This window comes from Gopherus flavomarginatus, chromosome 11 (assembly GCF_025201925.1).
Source record: "Gopherus flavomarginatus isolate rGopFla2 chromosome 11, rGopFla2.mat.asm, whole genome shotgun sequence".
NCBI lineage: Eukaryota > Metazoa > Chordata > Testudines > Testudinidae > Gopherus > Gopherus flavomarginatus.
The window spans coordinates 32,564,549-32,586,396 of NC_066627.1; the positions used below are offsets into that span (position 1 = coordinate 32,564,549).

At 50.1% G+C, this 21,848-nt stretch overlaps 1 protein-coding gene across 6 annotated transcripts in view; it reads left to right on the top strand.

The window, feature by feature from the left end:
- The window catches only part of MATN4 (matrilin 4), a 30,773-nt gene extending 11,278 nt beyond the window's left edge, over positions 1–19,495 (top strand). For 3 of the 6 annotated variants that reach the window (XM_050917341.1, XM_050917340.1, XM_050917339.1), the window contains exons 2-11: positions 3,252–3,369; positions 6,460–7,029; positions 9,799–9,921; positions 10,764–10,886; positions 11,566–11,688; positions 12,590–12,712; positions 14,083–14,496; positions 15,022–15,174; positions 16,487–16,589; positions 17,346–19,495. In XM_050917341.1, the coding sequence (XP_050773298.1) occupies positions 3,294–3,369; positions 6,460–7,029; positions 9,799–9,921; positions 10,764–10,886; positions 11,566–11,688; positions 12,590–12,712; positions 14,083–14,496; positions 15,022–15,174; positions 16,487–16,589; positions 17,346–17,406 (1,869 nt within the window). In that variant the 5' untranslated portion in view covers positions 3,252–3,293 and the 3' untranslated portion in view covers positions 17,407–19,495. The remainder of the gene's footprint in view (positions 1–3,251; positions 3,370–6,459; positions 7,030–9,798; positions 9,922–10,763; positions 10,887–11,565; positions 11,689–12,589; positions 12,713–14,082; positions 14,497–15,021; positions 15,175–16,486; positions 16,590–17,345) is intronic. The other 3 variants (XM_050917342.1, XM_050917344.1, XM_050917343.1) reach the window with 3 other exon arrangements.
- Positions 19,496–21,848: the final 2,353 nt, after the last annotated feature.

Below are 21,848 nucleotides of genomic sequence, written 5' to 3' on the forward strand. Positions count from 1 at the left end.
TTCCAAGCTGCAAGCACACTTGCATTGCTCAGAAAGATTCATCTCATCATAGATTTTAAGGGCAGGAGGGATCATTATGATCTTCTAATCTCCTGTCTTGCATAACGCAAGCCAGAGAACCTCACCAAGTAATTCCTCCACCAAGCCCATAACTTCTGGTTGATCTTTAGCTCTCTTTTTAGAAAGGTATCTAATCTTGATTTAGAGACTTCAAGTGATGGAGAATCCTCTACATCCCTAGGTATGTTTTTTGAGTGCTTCATTAGGCTCACTGCTAAAAACTTGTGCCTTGTTTCTAGTCTGAATTTGTCTAGCTTCAGCTTCCAACCATTGGATCTCATTATGACCTTTTCGCTAGATTGTAGCTCTTTTCTGACTTTCAGTCCTTTCCAGTTTTTCAACATCCTTTTTGAAGTGTGGACACCAGAATTGGAGACAGTGTTAAGGATACAGCTTTAAAGCTACTAACTGGACCTGCTTCCTTACAAGAGATTGATTCAGGGCTTGTATATTACCAGTTGGCGGTTAAATGAACACTCAAGTGATTAGTTATGACTGCAACCTTAGAGCGCTAAATAAATATTTACAGCTGATTATTCTTAAAATGACATTGAAAAAATTGCTTTTTTATATTCTTGACTCCATAAACGGCGCTGCCTCTTTCACAGGGAGACAGCTCAGGGGCATAAATCTAACTTGCCCCACAACAATTTGAAGAGACTGATTTCCAAGGTGTAGGAGAATAGGAACTGCCCTACAGAATGAAATCAGTGGACCATCTATTCTGATACCCGGTTTCCAACAGAGGCCAGAGCCAGATGATTCAGAGGAAGGTATAAAACAGTAAAAAGGTGTCCTCGTAAACAAGAATTATGAAGTAACATAAGTAGAAAGAATCTTCTTAGCTGCAGGAAGTTGTGGTTGTTTTTTGTCCTGGAGGTATGGACTGATATAGGAACCATGAGGGCTCTAAAGGGAAAGAGAGCTCTCTCAGTCCTACACTTTACAGGTTGACTCTAAGAATATTTACATGGCCAGTATTGCAACTGCAATTATTATCCAGGTAAATGTCTGCAGAAATTAGGCATGCAAATACACACCTATTTTGCATACTTGAAAGTATGCCGGCATTCCTGAAAATCTAGGCCCTAAATATTTTTGTAGTGATTTTGTTTTTTTGGTAATTAGATGAAGAGAATAGAATCTCACCCACACCATAATGAAGTTTTCCTTTAATCATAAGGCAGGGAGATCATCTTCCAGATAATGGCTTCATCGTCTGATTTACAGATTGACCCAAACCAACACAACCTTTGGCATGGTCCATGGCTTTGGGAACCTATCATTTCTGAAGTGCCCTAGTTCAATATCATGTTGTAGTTCAACATTCTGTGACTCCAGATGACACTAGTCTTGGAGTGTTCTCCTCTGGTGCCCTGGCTGTAGCTCCAGGCAATGCCAGTGACATATCTGCCTCTGCTGGTAACGAATTACCGGTCTAAATGATCTTTAAAACTTATTCTGACTGACCTTCCTCTCTCTAAAGCAATCCCATAATAAGGATTTATCCCAAATCTGAGCAAAAGACAGAGAGACCACTAGTTCAACTTCAGGGGCTGAAGTGACTTACACAATCAATTTGATTGTATTCCAAAGAGATGGTGCCTTAAAACCTCTCTTTTATCTCCTTAAGGTGATATTTCCGGAGACGTGCCTGTTATTTCCTTTCCCTGGCTCCGAATCAGATAACATGCAAACAAACCGCACCAGACCCGGCACCATCCAGACCCTTTGCTGTGGTACCTTTCTCCCTCCCGTTGCTTTTCTCTGGCCACATTCCTTGCTTTGGGTTGTGCTGCAGTTTGCATTTTAATGGTCATTTGCAGCACTCCTGTGGACACGTCTGGGGTATGAGCTGCTCTCTCATATTGACCTGTGTCTTTGGGAATGTGGGGTCTCCTTGCCTCCTCTTGGATGGAATGTCCTGCCCGCAGAGACCTCAGCACAGAGAGCTCCATTGTGCATTTAAAGATTCAGGGCTAGAGCAGAGTTTGAGTTTCACTGTGCAAATGCATAAAGGGGGAGAGGGAGAATCAAGTTATTCTGAGGATATCTATATAATTGCTCCCTATTTAGCTTTCACCCAGCATAAAGCTCTGTTGTTTGGCGGCGGCCATTAGTAGTATTTGTTTATTTTACTCATACTGCACCTTGATTGGTGCCTAATCATTGGTTGGTGCATTAATAAAAGCAAACAAATAAATAAGTGTCCCCAAAAGGAGACAGGCAAATGCAGTGAAGAACTCATAACCGGGGAGGGGAGAAGTGGAGGTGGACATGACATCCTGAGGTTTTGAAAAAACAAACTAAATGTCTTTCCCCTTAAGAGCCCAAACACTCAGCTGTCTGCATCAGACAAATAAAATAAATATTGGAACACAGAGGATGCAACCAAGGAATTATCCCGGGAAGAAACAGCTGCAAAACACTGGAGGTTCAATAAGGTAACATCTCTCTGCAGACAGGTCACTGGATTCTGTGGGGAAGGAGTGCAGGCACAAACCAGTGGCCATTGCTCTTCAAGGCAGGAAGTGTGATTTACTCTGTGTTTGTACAGCACCTAGCACATGGGGCCCTGTCCTGGCTGGGCTGGCATTTCATTCATGAATGCCCAGTACACAGCCAGTGTCCCTCAATCCAGTCTGATGATCTATGGCAAGAGAAGGTGACTAGATAACTACTGTCTCACTTTCCCTGATACAGACATTCTGCTCCTCTGTGGGCTAAAGAGGGCTGTGGTGCATCCAGTTATGAGAGTGTTTGGCTATAAATCAGATCTGCCCAGTTTATACAATAAGGCTTATCTGACTGCCAGCTCAGCCCACTGTTTGCAAATCAAACTGAGCTCTTTCTGTTTGATGCATCATCACCAACTGTAATGAAATTTAACTGCAATGAAAAATCTCATCTTTGGAAATCTCATCCTTAACTTTCGTTGTTGGTCTTTGGCTGGCTCTCCCTTCCCTACTCCTGTCACTGGCTTGCATTCCCACATTCTCTCATAATTATCATTCAGAGATCTTTTTGAAATGCTGGTGCATCTATTTAGACTCCTGTGGGTTAGTATTTTGGATCATTCACCCTGGACCAGGACAGTGACTATTGCTGACTTTTTGGTTCCCAGGATATGTTCATATTTGCCTTATAAACATCCCAGAATAGCATTGTGATTTCCTGTCTTCTTCTTGCAGTGAACCTTCTAATCTCCAGAGGCTGCATTCTCTTGGAGCTGGATGATGAAGCTGCTACTTGCCGTTCCTCTCCTCTCGCTCATCTTAACGGCCTTAGAAGCCAGACCAAAGCCTGCAGGTGAGCAGCTGGCCAAAGCTGTGCAGATTATAAGCAAGGAGCCAAAGCCCTGGCTGATGTAGTGTGTAAGTCAGAGTAATAGATACCCCCTACAGTGAGCTAGAGTCTACGGTTACCATAAATCGTTCGCTCTTGCTTCCAAACCCATCAGCCTACAGAATCTGACTCTATAAATGAGCTGAGCACTAGGAGAAAAACCATGAAGAACTCTTTGATTCCTCAGTCTTTGACACCACATTTCCTACTAGAGTAGCAGTAATTAAAGGAGACAAGCAAACTCCAAGAGCAAGGCATAGGCGAGTGCTGAACTCCTTGCCAGTCCCACCGCAGCATGTGTCCGAGGTGCGAAAACTCCATCCTGAGCTCTCAGTAGGCCGAGGTTGCTCAATTAGTTCCAGTGTTAGGAGTAGCAAAGACTCCAAATGGAGATAACAGATGGGCGCATATCAAAGATGTCCAAGCACTTAAAGTTTGCGCTGTTGATTCTGGGCAGCAGACATGGGGACTTCATGTGTTCGTTTAATATTTAGGGTCATGTTCTCCAAGGCTCGTGTAACAGGCAAATCAAACAACACACATTCACAGCCGTTGTATGTGCAAAACACCCTGCTCCTGTTTGCATGCACAGATTAGGTGCAGAAGGGGACTTGGAACCATTTGACATGGCTCCTCCATTGTGGGCTTCTTCTTAAGAAGTCTGTCTCATTTTATGCCTGAAAAACAGGAGCCTGCAGAACATGATAAAAATCCAGGCAGTGTTGGACTTAGAGGGGAATAAAAGAATTACCCACAGTGGTATTATTTAATGCTATTATTATTTAATGTTTGCTCTAGAAGGAACCATGAAGCCTGCTTGTGGAGCCTTTTATTGTATGTAAACTGCAGCTGCTAAAGGGCAAGGCCATCTTATACACACACATGAACTGCTCAGAGGTGGCGCCCTTGTAGAGGGTTGTGATGCCTCATCTGTTGTGAGAGCACAGGTAGACAAGTATCATAATATACTTTTATATACCATAGCTCCAGGAGCTGGTGCAGAGATCTCAGGGCCTCTCCCTAACGTGACCTCTCACAGCAGGGAGTCAGGAAAGACTGGATTGGTTTGATTTTCCCCCCCAAAATATTACAAAAAGCTTTGGCACAAGCAGATAGATAGATAGGAAAGTCTGAAGCCAAATTATAGCCTCCTTGGAACAGAATAGGGTTAATGACTGATAGCCTGACAGCTGAGGCAGTGAGCAAAGGGTTAACTTCTACTTGAAGTTGACAGGGAGGAAGGGCTCTTGCTTGGAATGCTTACTGGTGAGTTTGGAGAGGAAAGGCCCAATCCTGAGCCTTGCTCTGACCCCCTGTGCCACCCTGGTGGCACCAAGGGGCTGTCTAGCTGGTTAAACTTTCAGGTAGGGAATCCCCGGTGGTGGGGGAATCCCTGGGTGGCATAAAGCCAGGGTAGCCTGCCCTGTGACACCTCCCTCTCCTCACAGCCACAGGCACTGGGTGCTGAGGGCAGGAAGGGGTGTGTCTGGATCCCGCTGTGCTCCAGCAAAGCCCAGCTGGTGGAAGGTCTCTGGAGGCTGTACCAGCCAGGCATAGGTTCAAGCAGCCCGGGTGCACCAGAGGGTTGAGCTTAAAGTGTGTGAGCGGCAGAATGGGGATTGGAGGAGATCTGGTGCAATTCAGCTGCCAGGACCAAGAAGGCCACTTTTATGTAGTCGGAATCACCATCACCAAAGTTGCTGTGCGGCTCTGCCTGCCTGAGGCTCCCCCGGCACAGCTCCAGTGCCGGCTGTGAGATCTGTCAGGCATGTTGTTAAAGCTGATTTGCTGAGGAGCATTAACGGGGCTTGAATCAGCCAAACATTCCCCCATTGGCGTTTGCCCAGGGATAATCAAAAAACAGAGACTGTTAATCCTCACTGCATGGCTGTTCTGGCAGCACCGCCCTAAAGGGGAAAGCAGCAGGCCCAGAGGACTCAGCTGGGGGGAGGAGGAGGCGAGTTCTGTGCGACCCACAGGGACCCTAGTGGCTGCAGCTTGGTCTCCCTGTTTCTGGCTATCTCTGGAATAGGCAGGTCTTGGGTTTTAGGAGAGGGCTTGTGAGCATCTTCTGTACGTGTGAGTCCCATGTGCCCCGACTGGCACCTCATGGGTGCCAGTCCATCTGGGCTGCCCAGGCCTGTGCCCTTGTGTTGGCTCTGCCGGGCCTGTCTCATTTACATTCCTCCGCTAGCCCAAATCACAGCCCTCAGGCTGTTGGCTGCCAATGCTGAGAGGAGAGTTTGGGGCTTTAGACGAAAGGACGGAAACTTCCCTGCAAGCTCAGCCAGGAAACCCTAGAGCGTCCTTCAGAAATGAGGGTCTATCTCAGAGGGCTGCATTGGGAGACCCCCAGCCATCAGGAGAGAGTGAAACACTGAGCAGAAGGATTTCAGGTGTCTCTGAAGCATGAGCCAATATTGTGTTCCCGGCCACCCGCCATGCTGTCATGAGCAATCGGGGGTGCTGTTAACACCTGAATGTCTATTCTGTTCAGGATGCAGCAAGAAATCCGCTGCTGGGAATCCACATTCCCTGAGCTCATTCAGGGCCCCCATGGCATTGGGCCAGTCAAGGACTCTATGTCATTCCTGGGCTGGGGAGCTCAGTGAGCCAAAGGCAAGTTTTAACCTTCCCAGGGCCACAGATAAAGGGACTGATGGCATGTCTTGCCCTCTTTTTCCCCCCCCCAGTCTGGTACATCCATCTCCAGCCTCTGTTGAGGTTCCCTCTCACCCAGGTCTGTGGTAATGGAGCTCAGAGGAGCTCCAGACTCTGTCTGTATTTTGATCCAGGTCTTCTGTGACTCCTGTTATCTCCATGGAACTGTTGCAGCCCCTCTTATCTCTGGGTGGGGGTACCAGGCCTGATCTTTCACCCCCACCCCTCATCACATCTGCTGGGGCTCTTGCTATGCAGCCTGGCTCAGTTGGGGGGACCGTAAAGTTGCCTGAAGGAGAAAGGTGGAGGAAACAGGATTTTTTCTGTCTCTCACTCCCCCAAACACAGAAAGGCAGGGAGATTTAACCAGCTCTTTGCTTTCTCCTCCTCCAGCGGTGAAATGTAAGACCGGTCCCCTGGACATTGTGTTTGTGATAGACAGCTCGCGCAGCGTGCGCCCCTTCGAGTTCGAGACCATGCGACGGTTCCTGATCGACATCATCCAGAACCTGGAGGTGGGCCCCAATGCCACACGGGTGGGGGTGATCCAGTACTCCAGCCAGGTGCAGAACATCTTTTCCCTCAAGACCTTCTTCAAGCGGGCTGACATGGAGAAGGCCATCAACAGCATTGTGCCACTGGCCCAGGGCACCATGACGGGGCTAGCCATCCAGTATGTCATGAACCTGGCTTTCACCATCCAGGAGGGAGCACGCCCACTGCACAAGAAGATCCCCCGTGTGGCTGTCATCGTGACAGATGGGCGGCCCCAGGACCGTGTGACGGAGGTGGCAGCACAGGCACGGAATGCTGGCATTGAGATCTACGCCGTGGGCGTCCAGCGGGCAGACATGAACTCCTTGCGGGCCATGGCCTCCCATCCCCTGGAGGAGCACGTCTTCCTGGTGGAGTCTTTCGATCTCATCCAGCAGTTCGGCAAACAGTTCCAGGACAAGCTGTGTGGTGAGTGAAGAGGATAGAACCCTAGCCACAGCCTGCTGTGGGACCAGACGGGCTCCGGGTTTAGCCACCCAGATGTGGAGGGACAGAATGAAACATGAGCTGGGTGGTGGTTGGGAGTGGCAGGTGCTCCTGCCTTTTGCTTCTGGAGCCTTGCTGAAATCATGGATGCAGTGAGCCTGGGGTGTCTCCCCAGCTCCCCCTCCACAAAACGACAGCACAATTCAGAGCAGCTGTTATTCTGTGCTCAGGAGAGATCCACTTCTGGAGAAGCAGAGAGAACTCTAATGGTGGGGTTAAAGAACTGAGTGTTGGTGCCTAGGACTGCGATAGCTGGAGACGCTGCAGTGTCAGGACTAAGGTGTATTGGCCATGCAGTTATGGGGAACAGGACAGAAAGAGCGGGCACTGATGCAGGGTCAGGACTGAGGTGCATTGGCTGATCTGTGCGCAGGAAGCTCACAGCGCATCTGCATGATACCTGTTCATAAAAAGGCTAGAGTAAAGGCGTGTGTCTTTCAGGTGTGAATATGTGCACGGAGCTGGACCCTGGCTGCTAGCACACCTGTGTCAGCATCCCAGGCTCCTTCTGTTGGTTTCAGTGACCTTCAAACCGTGCCCTAAGAGAACAAAACCAGCCCATTGCTAAGTCAGCTTCTGCTGTATAAGTACTGAGCTGTCGGGGAGCAACATTTGCCAAGGGTAGTGCAGAAAGGGAAATGTTATGTTGCTGACGCTCCTGAGAAGCTGCTACAGACCATGAGGAGATAACACTCATGCCAGACTCCTTGACAGTGATCCTTTAAGGGGAGCCTCCCTTTTTGTCGCCCTTTCCCCTAATTGTTTCCAAACAGTTCATAAGCCAGAACATTTGCTTACCTAGATCTGCCCTGTGTAGTATTTCTGAGCTGCATTTGCTGAGGCTGGGGGGAAGTGGCATAAGTGACAGTATGGACATGAGATCACAGAAACATGGAGCTGGCTTCCCCCAAATTGAAGGGATGGGCAGGGTCAGAGAACTCAGAAATGTGAGAGGCCTTTGGCAAGGTTTGGAATCTTACTTGCCTCGTGTTGTTCTGGATGGGCAGATTTCCTGTCCAGCTACCTGGTGTGCACGTGCAGTGCAGTAACTCAGAGCATTTGCCATATGTCACTGTCTGTGCATCTGTATTTAATAAAGCCTGGCCTGGTATCACTTCTTTGCAATCACCTTGTTGGCCTTGGCCTTAAGAAGGGAGGCCTGTTTCCACCGCAAGCTGCTTTACGCTGCGGCAACTCAGTAATTGTAAAGGCTGGTGCGTGGTTGCTCCTCCTGTGCCAAGAGACAATACTGAGCCTTGGGGACTTTGCCCCGGAGCTTGTGTTGCAGCCAGTTGCTGTGACCTTGGTTGCAATTTCTAAGGTGACTGTTCAGTTAAAGGACAAAAGGACACAGTCACTTTTTCTTTGTGGAAAACTTGAAGCCTCTGTGAACTAGTGTCTGGTGCTCACAGTTTGCTGTCTCATCCATGGCCAAATCTGAAGCCTTGTCTATGCACAACCGTACACTGGTTAAGTTAAACCAGGACAAATGCTCATGTCGACACTTATTTTGAATGAAGAGTGGCATATTGCAGTTAGCTGAAACCATTATCTACTCAGCTTAGACCGCTACTGCTAATAACACGCAGCTCTTACACAGCCCTACCTGCAGCACATCTCAAAGCACTTGACAAAGAAGGTGACTTGCCCATGGTCATCTGGTAGGCCAGTGGCAGAGTCAGAAATAGAAGCCAGTCTTCTGAGTCACTGGTGCTTTATCTGCTAGGCCACACTGCCTCCCTAAACCAAAGTAAGTCTGGTTTAAGGAAGTACTTCTTGACCAAGTCAACCTGTGGAACTCATTGCCAGGGGATGTTGTGAAGGCCAAAACTATTACTGGATTAAAAAAAGAATTAGATATGTTCGTGGCAGATAGGTCCATTGATGACTATTAGCCAAGATAGTCAGAGATGCAACCCCAGCTCTGGGTGTCCCCAGGCCTCTGACTGCCAGATGCTGCGATTGACAGGATGACAAGGGGTGGATCACTTGATGCTTGCCCTGTTTTGTTCATTCTCTTTGAAGCATCTGGCATTGGCTATTGTTGGAATACAAGATACTGGGCTAGATGGACCATTGGTCTGACTCAGTATGGCTGTTCTTATGTTCTTAAACTGAAATTAAGGCATTCACCCAGACTTTTGCACTGGTTTAACTATATCGGTGTAAAGTCACACTGTTAGTTAAGCTGAATTTTACTAGGTCTGTGAATTTCCCTTAATTTTACTAGGTCTGTGGGTTTTCCCAGCTCCAGGATGGAAGCTGAGATTGGAACATTTCTTAGATCTTTTGTTGCAAGATCCAGAGACCCAAGACCGTGTTTAGCTGAAGAAGTCCTAAACAACTAGCACTATGCAGCATCAGTAACATGGAGAACTCTCTGGCAAGAAATAATCACTAACTTGTGGGGTTATTAAGGACCCAGAAGAGTGTCAGCAGTGTGCTGGTAGCAGCAGCTATCATTTTCCCCCTTGGTGGGCAAGTGGTCTCTGTGTTTACATAGGTTGGAAGTCAATCTGAGATGTTTTGGGGGATGAAAACATTGGAAAATGTAAGTTATAACAACCGATAGCAGTGACCTGAACACCATCAGCAGACACTGCATGATGGAGCAATATAAGAACTTAGATAGATCACCTGACACATGCTCTGAGTCAATGAATCCCCAGCATGGCCAACTGTGTCTTTCAGGTGTGGATATGTGCACAGAGATGGACCATGGCTGCCAGCACACCTGTGTCAGTGTCCCAGGCTCCTTCTATTGTGAATGTAACCCTGGATACAAGCTCAACACAGATGGAAAGACATGTTCCCGTAAGAGCATGTTTTATTTGATCTACGTTTATATCTTAGATCTCAAAGCGCTTTAGAAAGGAGACTAGTATTGTTATCCCTGCTTTACAAATGGGAAATCTGAGGCACGGGGTTAGAGAGACTTGCCTAAGCTCACCATTGCAGACCAGTGGCAGAGCAGGGAATAGGATCCAGGTCTCCTGAGTCCCAGTCTAATGTTCTACCCTCTAGACCACATTGCCTCCCATTTTGACTAACTTTCTGGTGTTGTGCTGGACATAGGTACTAGTGCTAATTAGTTATTAGTACTTTTTGACCATAGGCCTAGGTCTGTGTTAAGAACCCTTGCAGAGAGCAATAGGAACGGCCGGCAGGCCGGACTTAGTTCTATTGCGAAGTGATAATTGTGTTGCTGAGATGGGAATGACTCCTCTGAAACCTAACCACCCACAGCTGCAGCATCTTGTCATTTGGGGTCCACACAGAGCAAGAGTAAATGGGGACACAGACCCTTGTTAGAAATACCCTTGAACTCCGTACATGTTTCCTTCACAGTGTCACCAGACCGAGTGCTGGCAGAGGGGAATGTGCCTTTGAATGAGCAAAAGACAAAATACCTAGGCTCTGTGCTTTGGAAATGGGCTGTAATTGCATGAGCCCGCAATGGCCATCAAGTCCCCTCTTTCTGCCCCTATGTCAGTGTGTTAGTGCAACATGCTTCCCCGCCCTCATTTCAGACATGTCCAGTCTGTGCTGCGTCTTCTTTCTGAAGCCAGGAGGGCAGAGGGTGGCCCCCCTCTGGGGGCACTGAGGAGCGAGGTGGTGAAGGAATGAGTGAGAAAGTGGTTCCTTTTTCTCTGCAGCCATTGATGCTTGCGCGGATGGGAAGCATGGCTGTGAGCACCAGTGTGTCAGCTCTCGTGGGTCCTACACCTGCCGCTGCCGGGCAGGTTACGATCTCAACCAGGACAAAAAGACCTGTACCAGTACGTGACTATCTCCTCTGTGCCGCCTCCTCTTGTTTCTCATTCTCTGTCCTTTGCCCCTCATCGCCCCAGACATTCCTCTCTTTCTCACCATGCCCTCTGTCTATGTCCCCCTGCTCTCAGCTCTTGTGGAGAGCCCAGCCATCGCTCTTTCCAGCATCTGCGATCTCTTACTTCTCCCAGACCCACGGGACTCTGTTCCCTTAGGCTCCTTCATGACAGGAGATGAACAGGAGAGAGTCTGGAACCTGGAACAGGCCTCTAGTCCCAACATTGCCCACCTGCTCTTAGCAGCCACCGTCCACAAGAAGAGATTTAGCTCAGAGTGGTGGCCCACATATGCTTTATCCAGATTGAAAGGCCAGCAAATGCCCCATTAGTGATGAGCAGGGAGCTCCATGGCCCCTGTGTGCTATCAGTAGACCCCCTGTCCTGTCCCACTGTGCTCTGAGCTAATTCACCATACTGAGGCAGGGCCTTGGCATGGAGCCATCTGTGGGAGCCGCATATTTCCAGAGCCTTGTAGGGCCTGAGGACAAGTGGCAGCAAAGAGCTGATAAAAGCCCACCTCGGGAACAAGCCCAGCTGGCCAATTAGCCCTCGAGCTCCTGGCGAGGGTCATGGGTGAGCTGTGAATGGCTGATATCCCTCACGCCTGTGCGTCTCCTTCTCTTTCCAGTGATTAATTACTGCAGCTTTGGAAACCACAGCTGCCAGCACAAGTGCGTGAGCATCCCGAACGGATACTATTGCCGCTGTAACGACGGCTTCACTCTGCAGGCCGACGGCAAGGTGTGCCAGGGTGAGTGCTGCGTCAGCGTTTCTGCTGCAGAGGGCGCCATCACTCCAGAAAGCACAGGCAGGCCACAGTGTACTGTACAGCCTCCGGGTTTGGCTGCTTAGAATCCAAGCAAGTCTCACCATAATGATGTCCTTTCAATTGATGTGCTCATTTGCATGTCAGGACCCAGAATGCCCTTCCAGCACATTACAGAGCGCACTGGGAAAATTGGGGAGAGTTTACCAGAGTGTGCCCTGAGGTCACACCAGGAGGCATAGACGTGTTGCTAGTGGCAATTCTGAGTCCTTTACAGCCCTAAGCAGGATTATTCCTGCAAACTTGGGTCCCACTTCAGATCATCCCAAGGTATGGGGTGCACAAACCCGAGCTCCACTGGGATGAACAAGTGTTGTCAGTGCAGACCATTCAGCTGAACAGCCCAGGATCTGCAGAGGGACAGACCTCATGGCAAGTTAGTGATTGCTCGTGCATCTCCCATTGGTGATCAGGGGCAGCTCCAGGCCCCAGCATGCCAAGCGCGTGCTTGGGGTAGCATGCTGCAGGGAACGCTCTGCCGGTCGCCGGGGGGGCGGCAGGCAGGATGCCTTCGGTGGCATGTCTGCAGAGGGTCCTCTGGTCCCGCGGCTCTGGTGGTCCTCCCGCAGGCGTGCCTGCGGAGGGTCTGCTGGAGCCGCGTGACTGGTGAGCGGCAGAGCGCCCCCCGCGGCATGACACCGTGCTTGGGGCGGCGAAATGTCTAGAGCCTCCCCGTTGGTGATGTGGGTGTATCAGCCTCATCTCTACAGCTCCACTGAATTCCCATGGGAGAAAGATGTTCTGTGCAAGTCACTTCCTTGGTAATCACTAAGGAAATGCCATGTCCTGTAACATGGTGTGTTTGTCCCTTTGGTTTGTGTTTTAGCCAGTGACATTTGCAATGGGATAGATCACGGCTGTGAGTTTAAATGTGTCAGCACCCCTGGCTCTTACCACTGCGTTTGCCCAGAGGGACAGCAGCTCCATGCAGATGGAACAACATGCAATAGTGAGTATCTGGGGCAAGGCCTGGGGATAGTGCCCTTAATATATGGACTTTGGTCTGTAGTAACTAGCACCTAGATTCAAGGTGCTCCCAGTGAGAGCTGTCAGCTTGAGATGTGAAATTGAGTCTGGATCTAGGTGGGAATTTCATACCACCCTAAGGTTCAGGAGTGCTTGATCCTGGGATTTTGCTCCAGATCCATTTCGGCTACGGACACATCCAAAACCCAAACAGAGACAGGAATTTCAGGGGGCTCTCTGGTTAGAAAATACAGTAGGAGGATCACCACTAAGCAAACTGCTGTGTAACAACACAGCCCTGTGGCTGGCAGGATTGGTCATGGACCAGGAGAGGACTGGGGGATATGAGGCACAAGAGGTTGAATGTGCTGGGGAAGCTAACACGGACTCCTGAAAGGAGAGAAGGCAGTCCTGCTGCACTCGGTATCGCGGCCTCTGGCTGATTAAGGAGAGGTGATGACTCTCTCTGAATGGTAGTGTTAAGGTACCATCTGGTCCTCCTTGGCCAGAGGGATGGAAGCAACAGTGCAAGGTGTGTGTGTGAGAGAGAGAGAGAGACTGGCAAGGGATGTGAGCGGGAAGCACAGGGCCCCCACAGGGAGTTCTTGGGGGTGGGAATTTGGCGGGGCTTTGAGAAGGATGCCCAAGAATCTCTGGGGTCAGGCCAGAGGGTCGGAGTGGAATTCTCTGGGCTATGTGCTGTGTTGTTGTAGCTGTCGCAGGATATTAGAGAGACAAGGGTGGGCAAGGCGATATCTTTTACTGGGCCAACTTCTGTTGGTTAGAGAGTCAAACTTTCCAGCTAACACAGACCTGAAGAGAGCTCTCTCTAGGCTCGGAAGCTTGCCTCTCTCACCAACAGAAGCTGGTCCAATAAAAGATATCACCTCACTCATGTGGTTTCTCAGGGCTGTGACATTGTAGCCACTTTTTTTCCAGTTGTACTCTGTCCTGTTTTTCTGCATCAGCCAGCATATGTAGCTCAGCAGTGAATCCAGGGGGAAGAATCCCTATTGAGTCCCAGAGCCCATTGACTCTGATCCCCCCGCCCCTAGCATCTGCTCGCTCTAAGCTCTCCCTTTGTGCCCTCGGGAGCAGGGCTGGCTCCAGCTTTTTTTTGTCACTCCAAGCGGCGAAGTGAAAAAGACCCAAACAACATAAAGCTGATTGCCGTCACTTCGACAGCAGCCCAATTGTGCCGCAACTGAGGGACTCGCTGTCAAAGACCCAGACGTGCTGCCCCTTTCCATTGGCCACCCCAAGCACCTGCTTCATTCGCTGGTGCCTGGAGCCGGCCGTGTGCGGGAAGCAGGGCTGGTGCCGTCTAACCTTTCACCTCTTCCTTTGGTGCAGAGTGCAAGAGCGGCCATTTTGACCTGGTGCTGGTGATTGACGGCTCCAAGAGTGTCCGGCCTCAGAATTTTGAGCTGGTGAAGCAGTTTGTGAACCAGATTGTGGATTTCCTGGATGTGTCGCCCCACGGCACGCGGGTGGGGCTGGTCCAGTACTCCAGCCGTGTGCGTACTGAGTTCCCACTCAACCAGTATGAGACAGCAGAAGACATCAAGAAGGCGGTGTTGAAGGTGGAGTATATGGAGAAGGGCACCATGACCGGCCTGGCCCTCAAGCACATGCTAGAGCACAGCTTCTCAGAGGCTGAAGGTGCCAGGCCCTTCTCCCAGAACATTCCCAGAATTGGGCTGGTCTTCACTGATGGGCGCTCGCAGGACGATATCTCTGAATGGGCCAGGAAAGCAAAGGAATCAGGTGAGGGTGCACTGGGAAAGGGGTGACGAACCCCAGCGGCTTCACAGCTCATTGGGCTCTGGGTGGGTGGGACTCAGGGGATGCTCTTCATGCACCCAAAATTCCAGGCAAATTTTCCATGCTTGCCCCTCGCTGCACACAGCTGATGCTCCCTGGGTGCCTGCAGCATGGAGAAGCTCATGGCCTCTAGGTGTCTGGGACACTGACCCTCCCAGTCCCTGGTATGTGTAGCCTGCTGACTCACCAGGATAATACACATTTTAGCTTATAAATGAGGCAGAGAAAGTTAGGGGCTGGCCATCCTGACCAAGCCCTTGCATGGCCCATCCATGTGGCTGCCATATTCAAAGGATGCTCCCAGAAGCACCCAGGGCACTACGGTCACTAGCATTGTGGCAGCATTGGCCCAGCTGATGTCATTCTAGGAGGGTCCCGCCTTATGGACATGTTCTGGGGCAATTGAGTCCAGGATGCCCATTGAGCATGTTCAGCTTGTACAGAGCCGCCCTTCACTCCATTGTGCAGGGATCACCATGTTCGTGGTTGGGGTTGGAAAAGCTGTTGAAGAGGAGCTGAGAGAAATTGCCTCTGAGCCGGTGGAACAGCATTTCTCGTACTCCGCAGATTTTAGCACCATGACTCATATAGTCGACAACCTCAAAGTTAACATCTGCCCAGGTAGGTGCTGGCAGAGCCTGTGTAGTGGTTGCCACCTTTCTAATGACTGGTAACAGGAACCCGAGGCCCCGTCCCTTCTCCACTTCTTCCCTCGGGACCCAGCCCCTGCCCCTGTTCTGCCTCTTCGGCTGCAGATCAAAAAACTGGACATCAGGACTTGTCAAATGACGCCTGGACACACAAGCTGAAACCTGGATTGTATGGGTGAAAACCAGACAGGTGGTAACTCTAGGTGAGCCAAGCCCTTCAGGCTTGATTTCCTTTGTGATCTTGATTATTACTTAATATTTATATTGCAGAAGAGCTCAGACACTCCTCCTCTGCCATGGCTAGTTGGGATAAAGAGAAACAACTAAGTTTATTCTGTACAGACCTTTCTATAGCCAAGCAACAAAATATGTGGATGATTGAGTTAGGGAGGCTGCATGAAGGTGCCTGTAGCGTATGGGGTCCTCCTTACTGCAAAGCACTTACAGGCAGGAATTCAGAGGCAGAACAATGGCATCTGTGACATTCAGGATCCAAGTCTTCCCTAGTTAGCAACAGAGCAATGTGTCCCAGCCGGTGCGTTTTTATGTTAATCTGAGGTGGATGCTCTGCCTGGAAGCTTGCTTGGCAAATATGGGGAATCTGAACATAGGAGTGTGTTTTCCAGGACTGTTTGACGTTACATGTTCCCCATGATAAGCCTGTTGGGTTTTTATTAGATAAGCAGAGATACAGTGTTAGGAGAATAATCTGGGATTTAGAAATGCCTGGCTCCAGAGCTTACTGAAGAGAGTGACCTGATAAAATCACATGGCAAAAGGGCAGTGAGGGGCTCTGCTGGTCATTTTAAAAGAAGAGTGAACTGTGATGTCAAAACCAAAGGGATCTATTCCCTCATCTCCGCACGTGGGTAGCCATTGTTAACATGCCCTGTTCCCTTCCCTGAGCCAGTGTAGCCCCCATCAATGTGTATGAGAGGTGTACGTGGGGATCCGCGAGAATAACACCCCCCTAGGGGTTAGTGTTTTCTCCCAATATGGAATATTCCATCCAAACTGATTGGTCTGAGGAAAGCAGGAGGGTAAAGCATACGTCTGAGAGTCAGCACTCCTGGGTTCTGCTACATTTTCTCTCCTATTCCTGGCCCTGTTGCTGAGTGCCTGCATATCTTTGGGCAAGTCACTTCCAAACTCCCCCATCTATAACACGGGGAGAGTAGCTGCCTACCTCCCGGAAGAGCTGGGGGTAATGCTCATCAAGGACTTTCAGAAAGTGCCATAGAAAGATAGAGGGTTCCTGATGCTGTTTAAACTCTTTTTTTCAGAGGAGGGCAAAGGGGAGATTGAGATCCGGAGCCCATGTGAGTGTGAGGCCCTTGTGCAGTTCCAGTCAAACACCGTGGGCATCCTGGAGAACCTGACAGAGAAACATATCCTTTTGGGTCACCAACAGGGGCCTGGATTGAGCAACAGTCGGTGCAGGACCCAAATGGAGCTGGGGGTTTGTTCCAGCTCCTCTAAGGACAGTGTCTGCCTTGATTTTTCCTCTGTGTAATTCAGCCAGTGAGGTTTCGTGGGCTGAACTACTTGCCATGGAAGAGTTGGCCCATGGCGTTTACGATGTTGACCAGGCAGTGATGGCTAGCAGAGCTGAGTTGCAGTTCATTTGTGCTCTCTGATAACCTTTTGGAAGAGCAAGGGGCTCCCAAGTGCCTTAGCAATTGGATAGTAATGAGTGCAAAATGCTTGCCCTAAATGGCAGTTGTGTGTGTCAATGGGATTACCAGAGCTGTATCCAGCTTTCTCTTGCTGGAGGGACAGGTTACTGCAACATGGGATGAGCGGAAGAGTAAAGGGGATCTTTGGGTCTGTTTGGTGCCTACAGGAAGGGGGAAAAGAGTGCAAAGTGAGGGCAGGCTCATGTCTGTGGATGTCCAAAAGCTGTTCTGGGGAAGACTATCACAGCTGTCTGTGTCAGCCTGCAGGCCTCCCAGGAAAACGGTGTCTCCAGCAGACCCAAAGGGGACTCTCCTCATTTAGTGTGGGTGAAATAGTCATGCAATTAGTTATTAGCCGTATGTTGTTGGGCTGACGCCCTCTTAACCTGATGTTAAGCCCCCCCAGCCCTCTTCTCACCAGCAGGCCACCCTGTCTCGTTTCTGCGTCAGCTTCCTTAACACGACCACTCGCTCAGATGACGGCCCGACTCGAAGACTTAGAAAACCAGATCTCCAACAAGAAATGATCCCTGCAGATGGCCAGGTGGCACTTGGACTCGGAGGGCGGAAACGTACCATAGCTACACGTCATTGTTATTCCTAGAGTATTGTAAAGGGTCATTGTTTGTTCTTATATTGCAGAATCCTGACGGGGACTCAGGGGGTAAAAAAAAGCCCTGTTCCAAAAATGGGTGGAGTCAGCCTTTGAGGCTGTTCCATTCCTCTGGACTAATGGGGTCAGGCTGAGGTGTGACGAATGGGGTCAGTTTGGACCTTCAGAAAGGAGATGGGCATTGGGACAATCAGCATCTTCTAACCCACCTGCCGTTAATTGACAGTAGCTGGCCACCGGTTTCTCCAGTGAGGCCCATGTGCACAGCTGAGAGCTTCCATTAGGCAGCAAGATGCTTTGCAGAGCAGGCAAGTCCATCCTGAATGAGCTCAGCTCTTGCTCAGCTGTAACTAGACTCTGTGTAGGTGGGGGAAGGAACTATGGCAACTTCCAATATACTTTCTACCCCGGACCCCATGTGAGAAACTCCCTCGGCTGCTCTGCTAATCCTGACTGTGAAATGAGAGCATCTGCAGCAACCTCTTTGTCTCTGAAGTTTTTTGCTTTAATTGCACAGGAATTTAAATGTAATATTTGATTTCACGTAGAGGGGGAGGGGAAAAAAGGCCAGAATAAATCATCAGACAGAAAAGAGGATCAAACACAATTGGAACATTCCTCATCAAACCCCCTTTCACCTTGATTTTGGCAGAATTGTTGCAGAATTTGTCATTATCTCTTTTTTTTTACCAAATAGCAAAAAAAATCTATACATATGTGTGTATATATCTTTAATTCTGAAAGCAGGATAGTACTATTTTTAAACACCTTTATACATATATATCCTGACAATAAACACGCTGAAGATTTTTATGACATTTCTCTCTGCTCTTCACTGGGAAACTTGGAAAATGAAGTCTACACAGGCATCTCTGCATCAAGTCACATTCAGTTCTTGTGACTCCAGCTTTCACAAAGCCAGGACAACCTGCTCCTAGCCAACCAGTCATTGGGCCATTATTACTCCTGTCCCAGGAGAAAGACCTGGCAGGTGTAAAATCTCTGCTTTAAAGGTTACACATGATGTGTTGCAGAAAGTACCTCAAGTGATGGCAGCTCCATTTGATGGGAAATCGCTATGAGATTGTGATAGTGCCATTATCCCTGACTGCTTTCTTTTTGCTGCCTGTCCCCTCCTTGAAATGGACTCCTCCATCCGTTAATATTGCATAATGGATCCAGGCCCTCAAGGACAACTCATCACCCGTGTTATATGTCACTGGAGTTAGCTAGTATGAATCAGCTAAGTTAATGGAGCTATGCCAGTTGACCCCCCACTGAAACCTTGTCCATGGGCTCTTAACTCTGGGCCGAATGAATAATAATTGAGGTGCAGGCTTGCAAGCTGACCCAGTGGAAAAGTGCTGCTACAAAGTGTGTGCAGGAATGCACCACAGATGTAACAGCATTAAAGGTTTTCTTCCTTATTAGATTGTCCTGTAGTCGCTCCTTGCGCTGAGATGGGTGATCTAGTAGGTCTTTTCCATCTCCAACTGCTGTGACAGCCGAGGATTGTTGTGCTTGAAGTGTGGTATAATGAAGGCTGAATTTTATATGGGGGTCAGAGAGGAGAATCTGTCCCTCATAAGTCCCTCTCCATTGTGATGCAATGAAAGCCACATTTGTGTGTGACAAGGGGTGTGACCCTGATCTCCCAAACCCTAGCCCTATCACACACTTTCAGCACAGTAGTACCGCTGGAGGTGAGGGGGGGTGGGGTGGGGTGGGTATCTCCCTATAATCTGGGGAGTGTGCTCTGCCAGTCGAACAGTGGGGTATTGTCAGTGGAGTGCCGTGCATGAAAATGGGCCTGAGCCCTCCCATTCCCGATTGAGCCTTTTTTAAATGACTGCCACATACCAAGGCATTCATGGTTCCAGAGCACCTGTGCTGCCATCTGTTCTGTAGAGTGAGTGCGAAGTTGTGCATCAAAGCCTCCTCTTCCTCGGGGGATCTGAATCTGTTACGGAGGTTACTGTTACCTGGCATTGAATCCCATCAATAAAGAGACATTTTCCAGACACCATCTGGCTTTGAATGTTGTCTTAGTCTCATGATCCTTTTATTACAAGTGTCGGCCCCATGATCTGACACTAAATGCACAGGTGGAGCAACACAGGGTGTAAATCCCAGCACAAAGCGTGACACCAACCTTCAGCCACTTTCTCCCCAGATGGCAGACTTTGTCCTGGTGTGTACTCAGCTCCAGACATGGTGCATGTGAGAGAGCATTCTGCTGTGCTAGCAGCATCCCTCAATGCTGCCGACTCACTAGGGCAGAGGTGGGCAAACTACAGCGCAGGACCCTCCTGCCCGGCCCCTGAGCTCCTGCCCTGTGAAGCTCCCCCTTGGCCCCTCCCCTACTGTCCCCCCTCCCCTGCAGCCTTAGCTCACTCCGCCGCTGGCGCAATGCTCTGGGCAGTGAGGCTGCGAGCTCCAGGGGCAGCGCAGCGGCAGAGCCTGGCCTGACCCAGTGCGCTGTGCTGTGCGGTGGCATGGCTGGCTCCAGCTGCACATTGCAACTGCCTGTCCTCTGTTCTGGGCAGTGCAGCTGTAGCGCTGCCAGCCACCAGTGCTACGGGCAGTGCAGGGAGTGGGGCGTGTTGGATAGAGGGCAGAGGAGCTCGGGATGGTGGTCAAGGGGCGGGGGTGTGGATAGGGGTTGGGGTGGTCAGAGGGTGGGGAACGGGGGTTAAATGGGGGCAGAGGTCCTGGGGGGCAGTCAGGAAGGGAAGGGGTTGGATGGGGCGGTGGGGGGCAATCAGGGGCAGGGGTTCCAGAGGTGGTCAGGGGAAAGGAAGAAGGGGTGGTTGGATCGGGCAGGGGTTCTGGGAGGGCAGTCAGGAAGGAGGGGGGGTTGGATGGGGTGGCGGGGGGGGTTTGAGGGCTGTCATGGGACAGGGAATAGGGGAGGTTGGATGGGGTAGGAGTCCGATGGGTGCCGTCAGGCTGAAAGAAGTGTGGGGGGTTAGATGGGGGGTGGGGACTGGGCCACACCTGGCTGTTTTGGGAGGCATAGCCTCCCCTAACTGCCCCTCCATACAATTTTGGAAACTGGCTGCAGCCCTTAGGCCAAAAAGTTTGCCTGCCCCTGCAGTAGAGTTTGGGAAGAGGGTGTTCATGATACAGCAGTATATGCACTTCCAGGGGAAGGACTGCGTGAGACTGGAGTTCATGTGCCGAACAGGCAGGGAGTTTCCATACAGAAGGGTACAGCCCTGGCAGTGATGGGGTGAGCTGCCCACATGCTGCCCTGCCTCTCAGCCAATCCTGCGAGGACCTCCAGCTGGACTGAGCGGACACAAGAATCAAAGCTGTGTCGCTAGTGCAGACGATAGTCCTCAGAAGGAAGGCTGTAGCTGTGCAAAGTCGCCGTACTTATTATTAAAATAATAACCAGTGCTCTGCACTCATGGGGGATGTTTCTGCTGCACCCAGCACTGTGCTAATGACTTCATGGAACAAGTTGAAGGACACAGACCCTGCTCTGAAGATCTTACCCAGGCCAAGCCCAGTGGAGTAACAAACGGAGGGAGAACTCGACGCACCAATGCCAGTGACTCCGGTTAAGCACACGTGTGCATGGCAGGGATCCTCTCCCCCAGCAATAACAACGTGGCTGATCAACTCACCCCCATGGGCGCAGGGGAAGACGGAGCTTTCCTTGGCCATAAATGCTGCTTGCAGCAGTTTGAGCTCCTCAGGAGAAATAAATGGTGAGTGTCACTGCTGCCCTGACCCAGAGTGAGCTAGTTGCTCCTTACTGCGGCGAGGTCAAAGGGACAACTTGTGGAGTAAGTCTGAGTGAGCAAGACTGGCAGCATCTAGCCCCCGCTCATCAGCAGTGATGGCCTGTAACTGGTAAAGGGCTTGATTCGGATATGCTTACGCCGAGCAGTACCTTACTCCAGAAGCAGTGTAAGATGCACCGCCATCAGAGGGGTGATTGCAGCATGGGCAGGCATACCTGCACTAGCGTTCGTCTAGGGAGTGTTGTTAAAAAGCGCAGTGAAGACATGGCAGCCCGGGCTTCGGCATAGGCTGCACAAACCTGCTTAGGACCCTTAGTGTGGCCTTATATTGCTAGCCTTTGCTGACATCTATGCCACTGTGTCTTCCGTGCTCTTTTTAGCCATGCTAGCTAGATTAAAGCTGTAGCAGAGAGGGAGCCTGGAGCACTGGGCCTGGTGCAAGGCCTGAGGCCTGAACCAAAAGTCAGCAAGAGCCATGCTATGAACCAAAGTCAGGCCCTGTCATAAAGCAGATGCTTGCTTACAAGTTCACTGACCGGTACAGGAACTTGGCAAAAAACACCGCTAGCATTGGTAAACCACAGGCACTCCTAAGTGCTAGGTA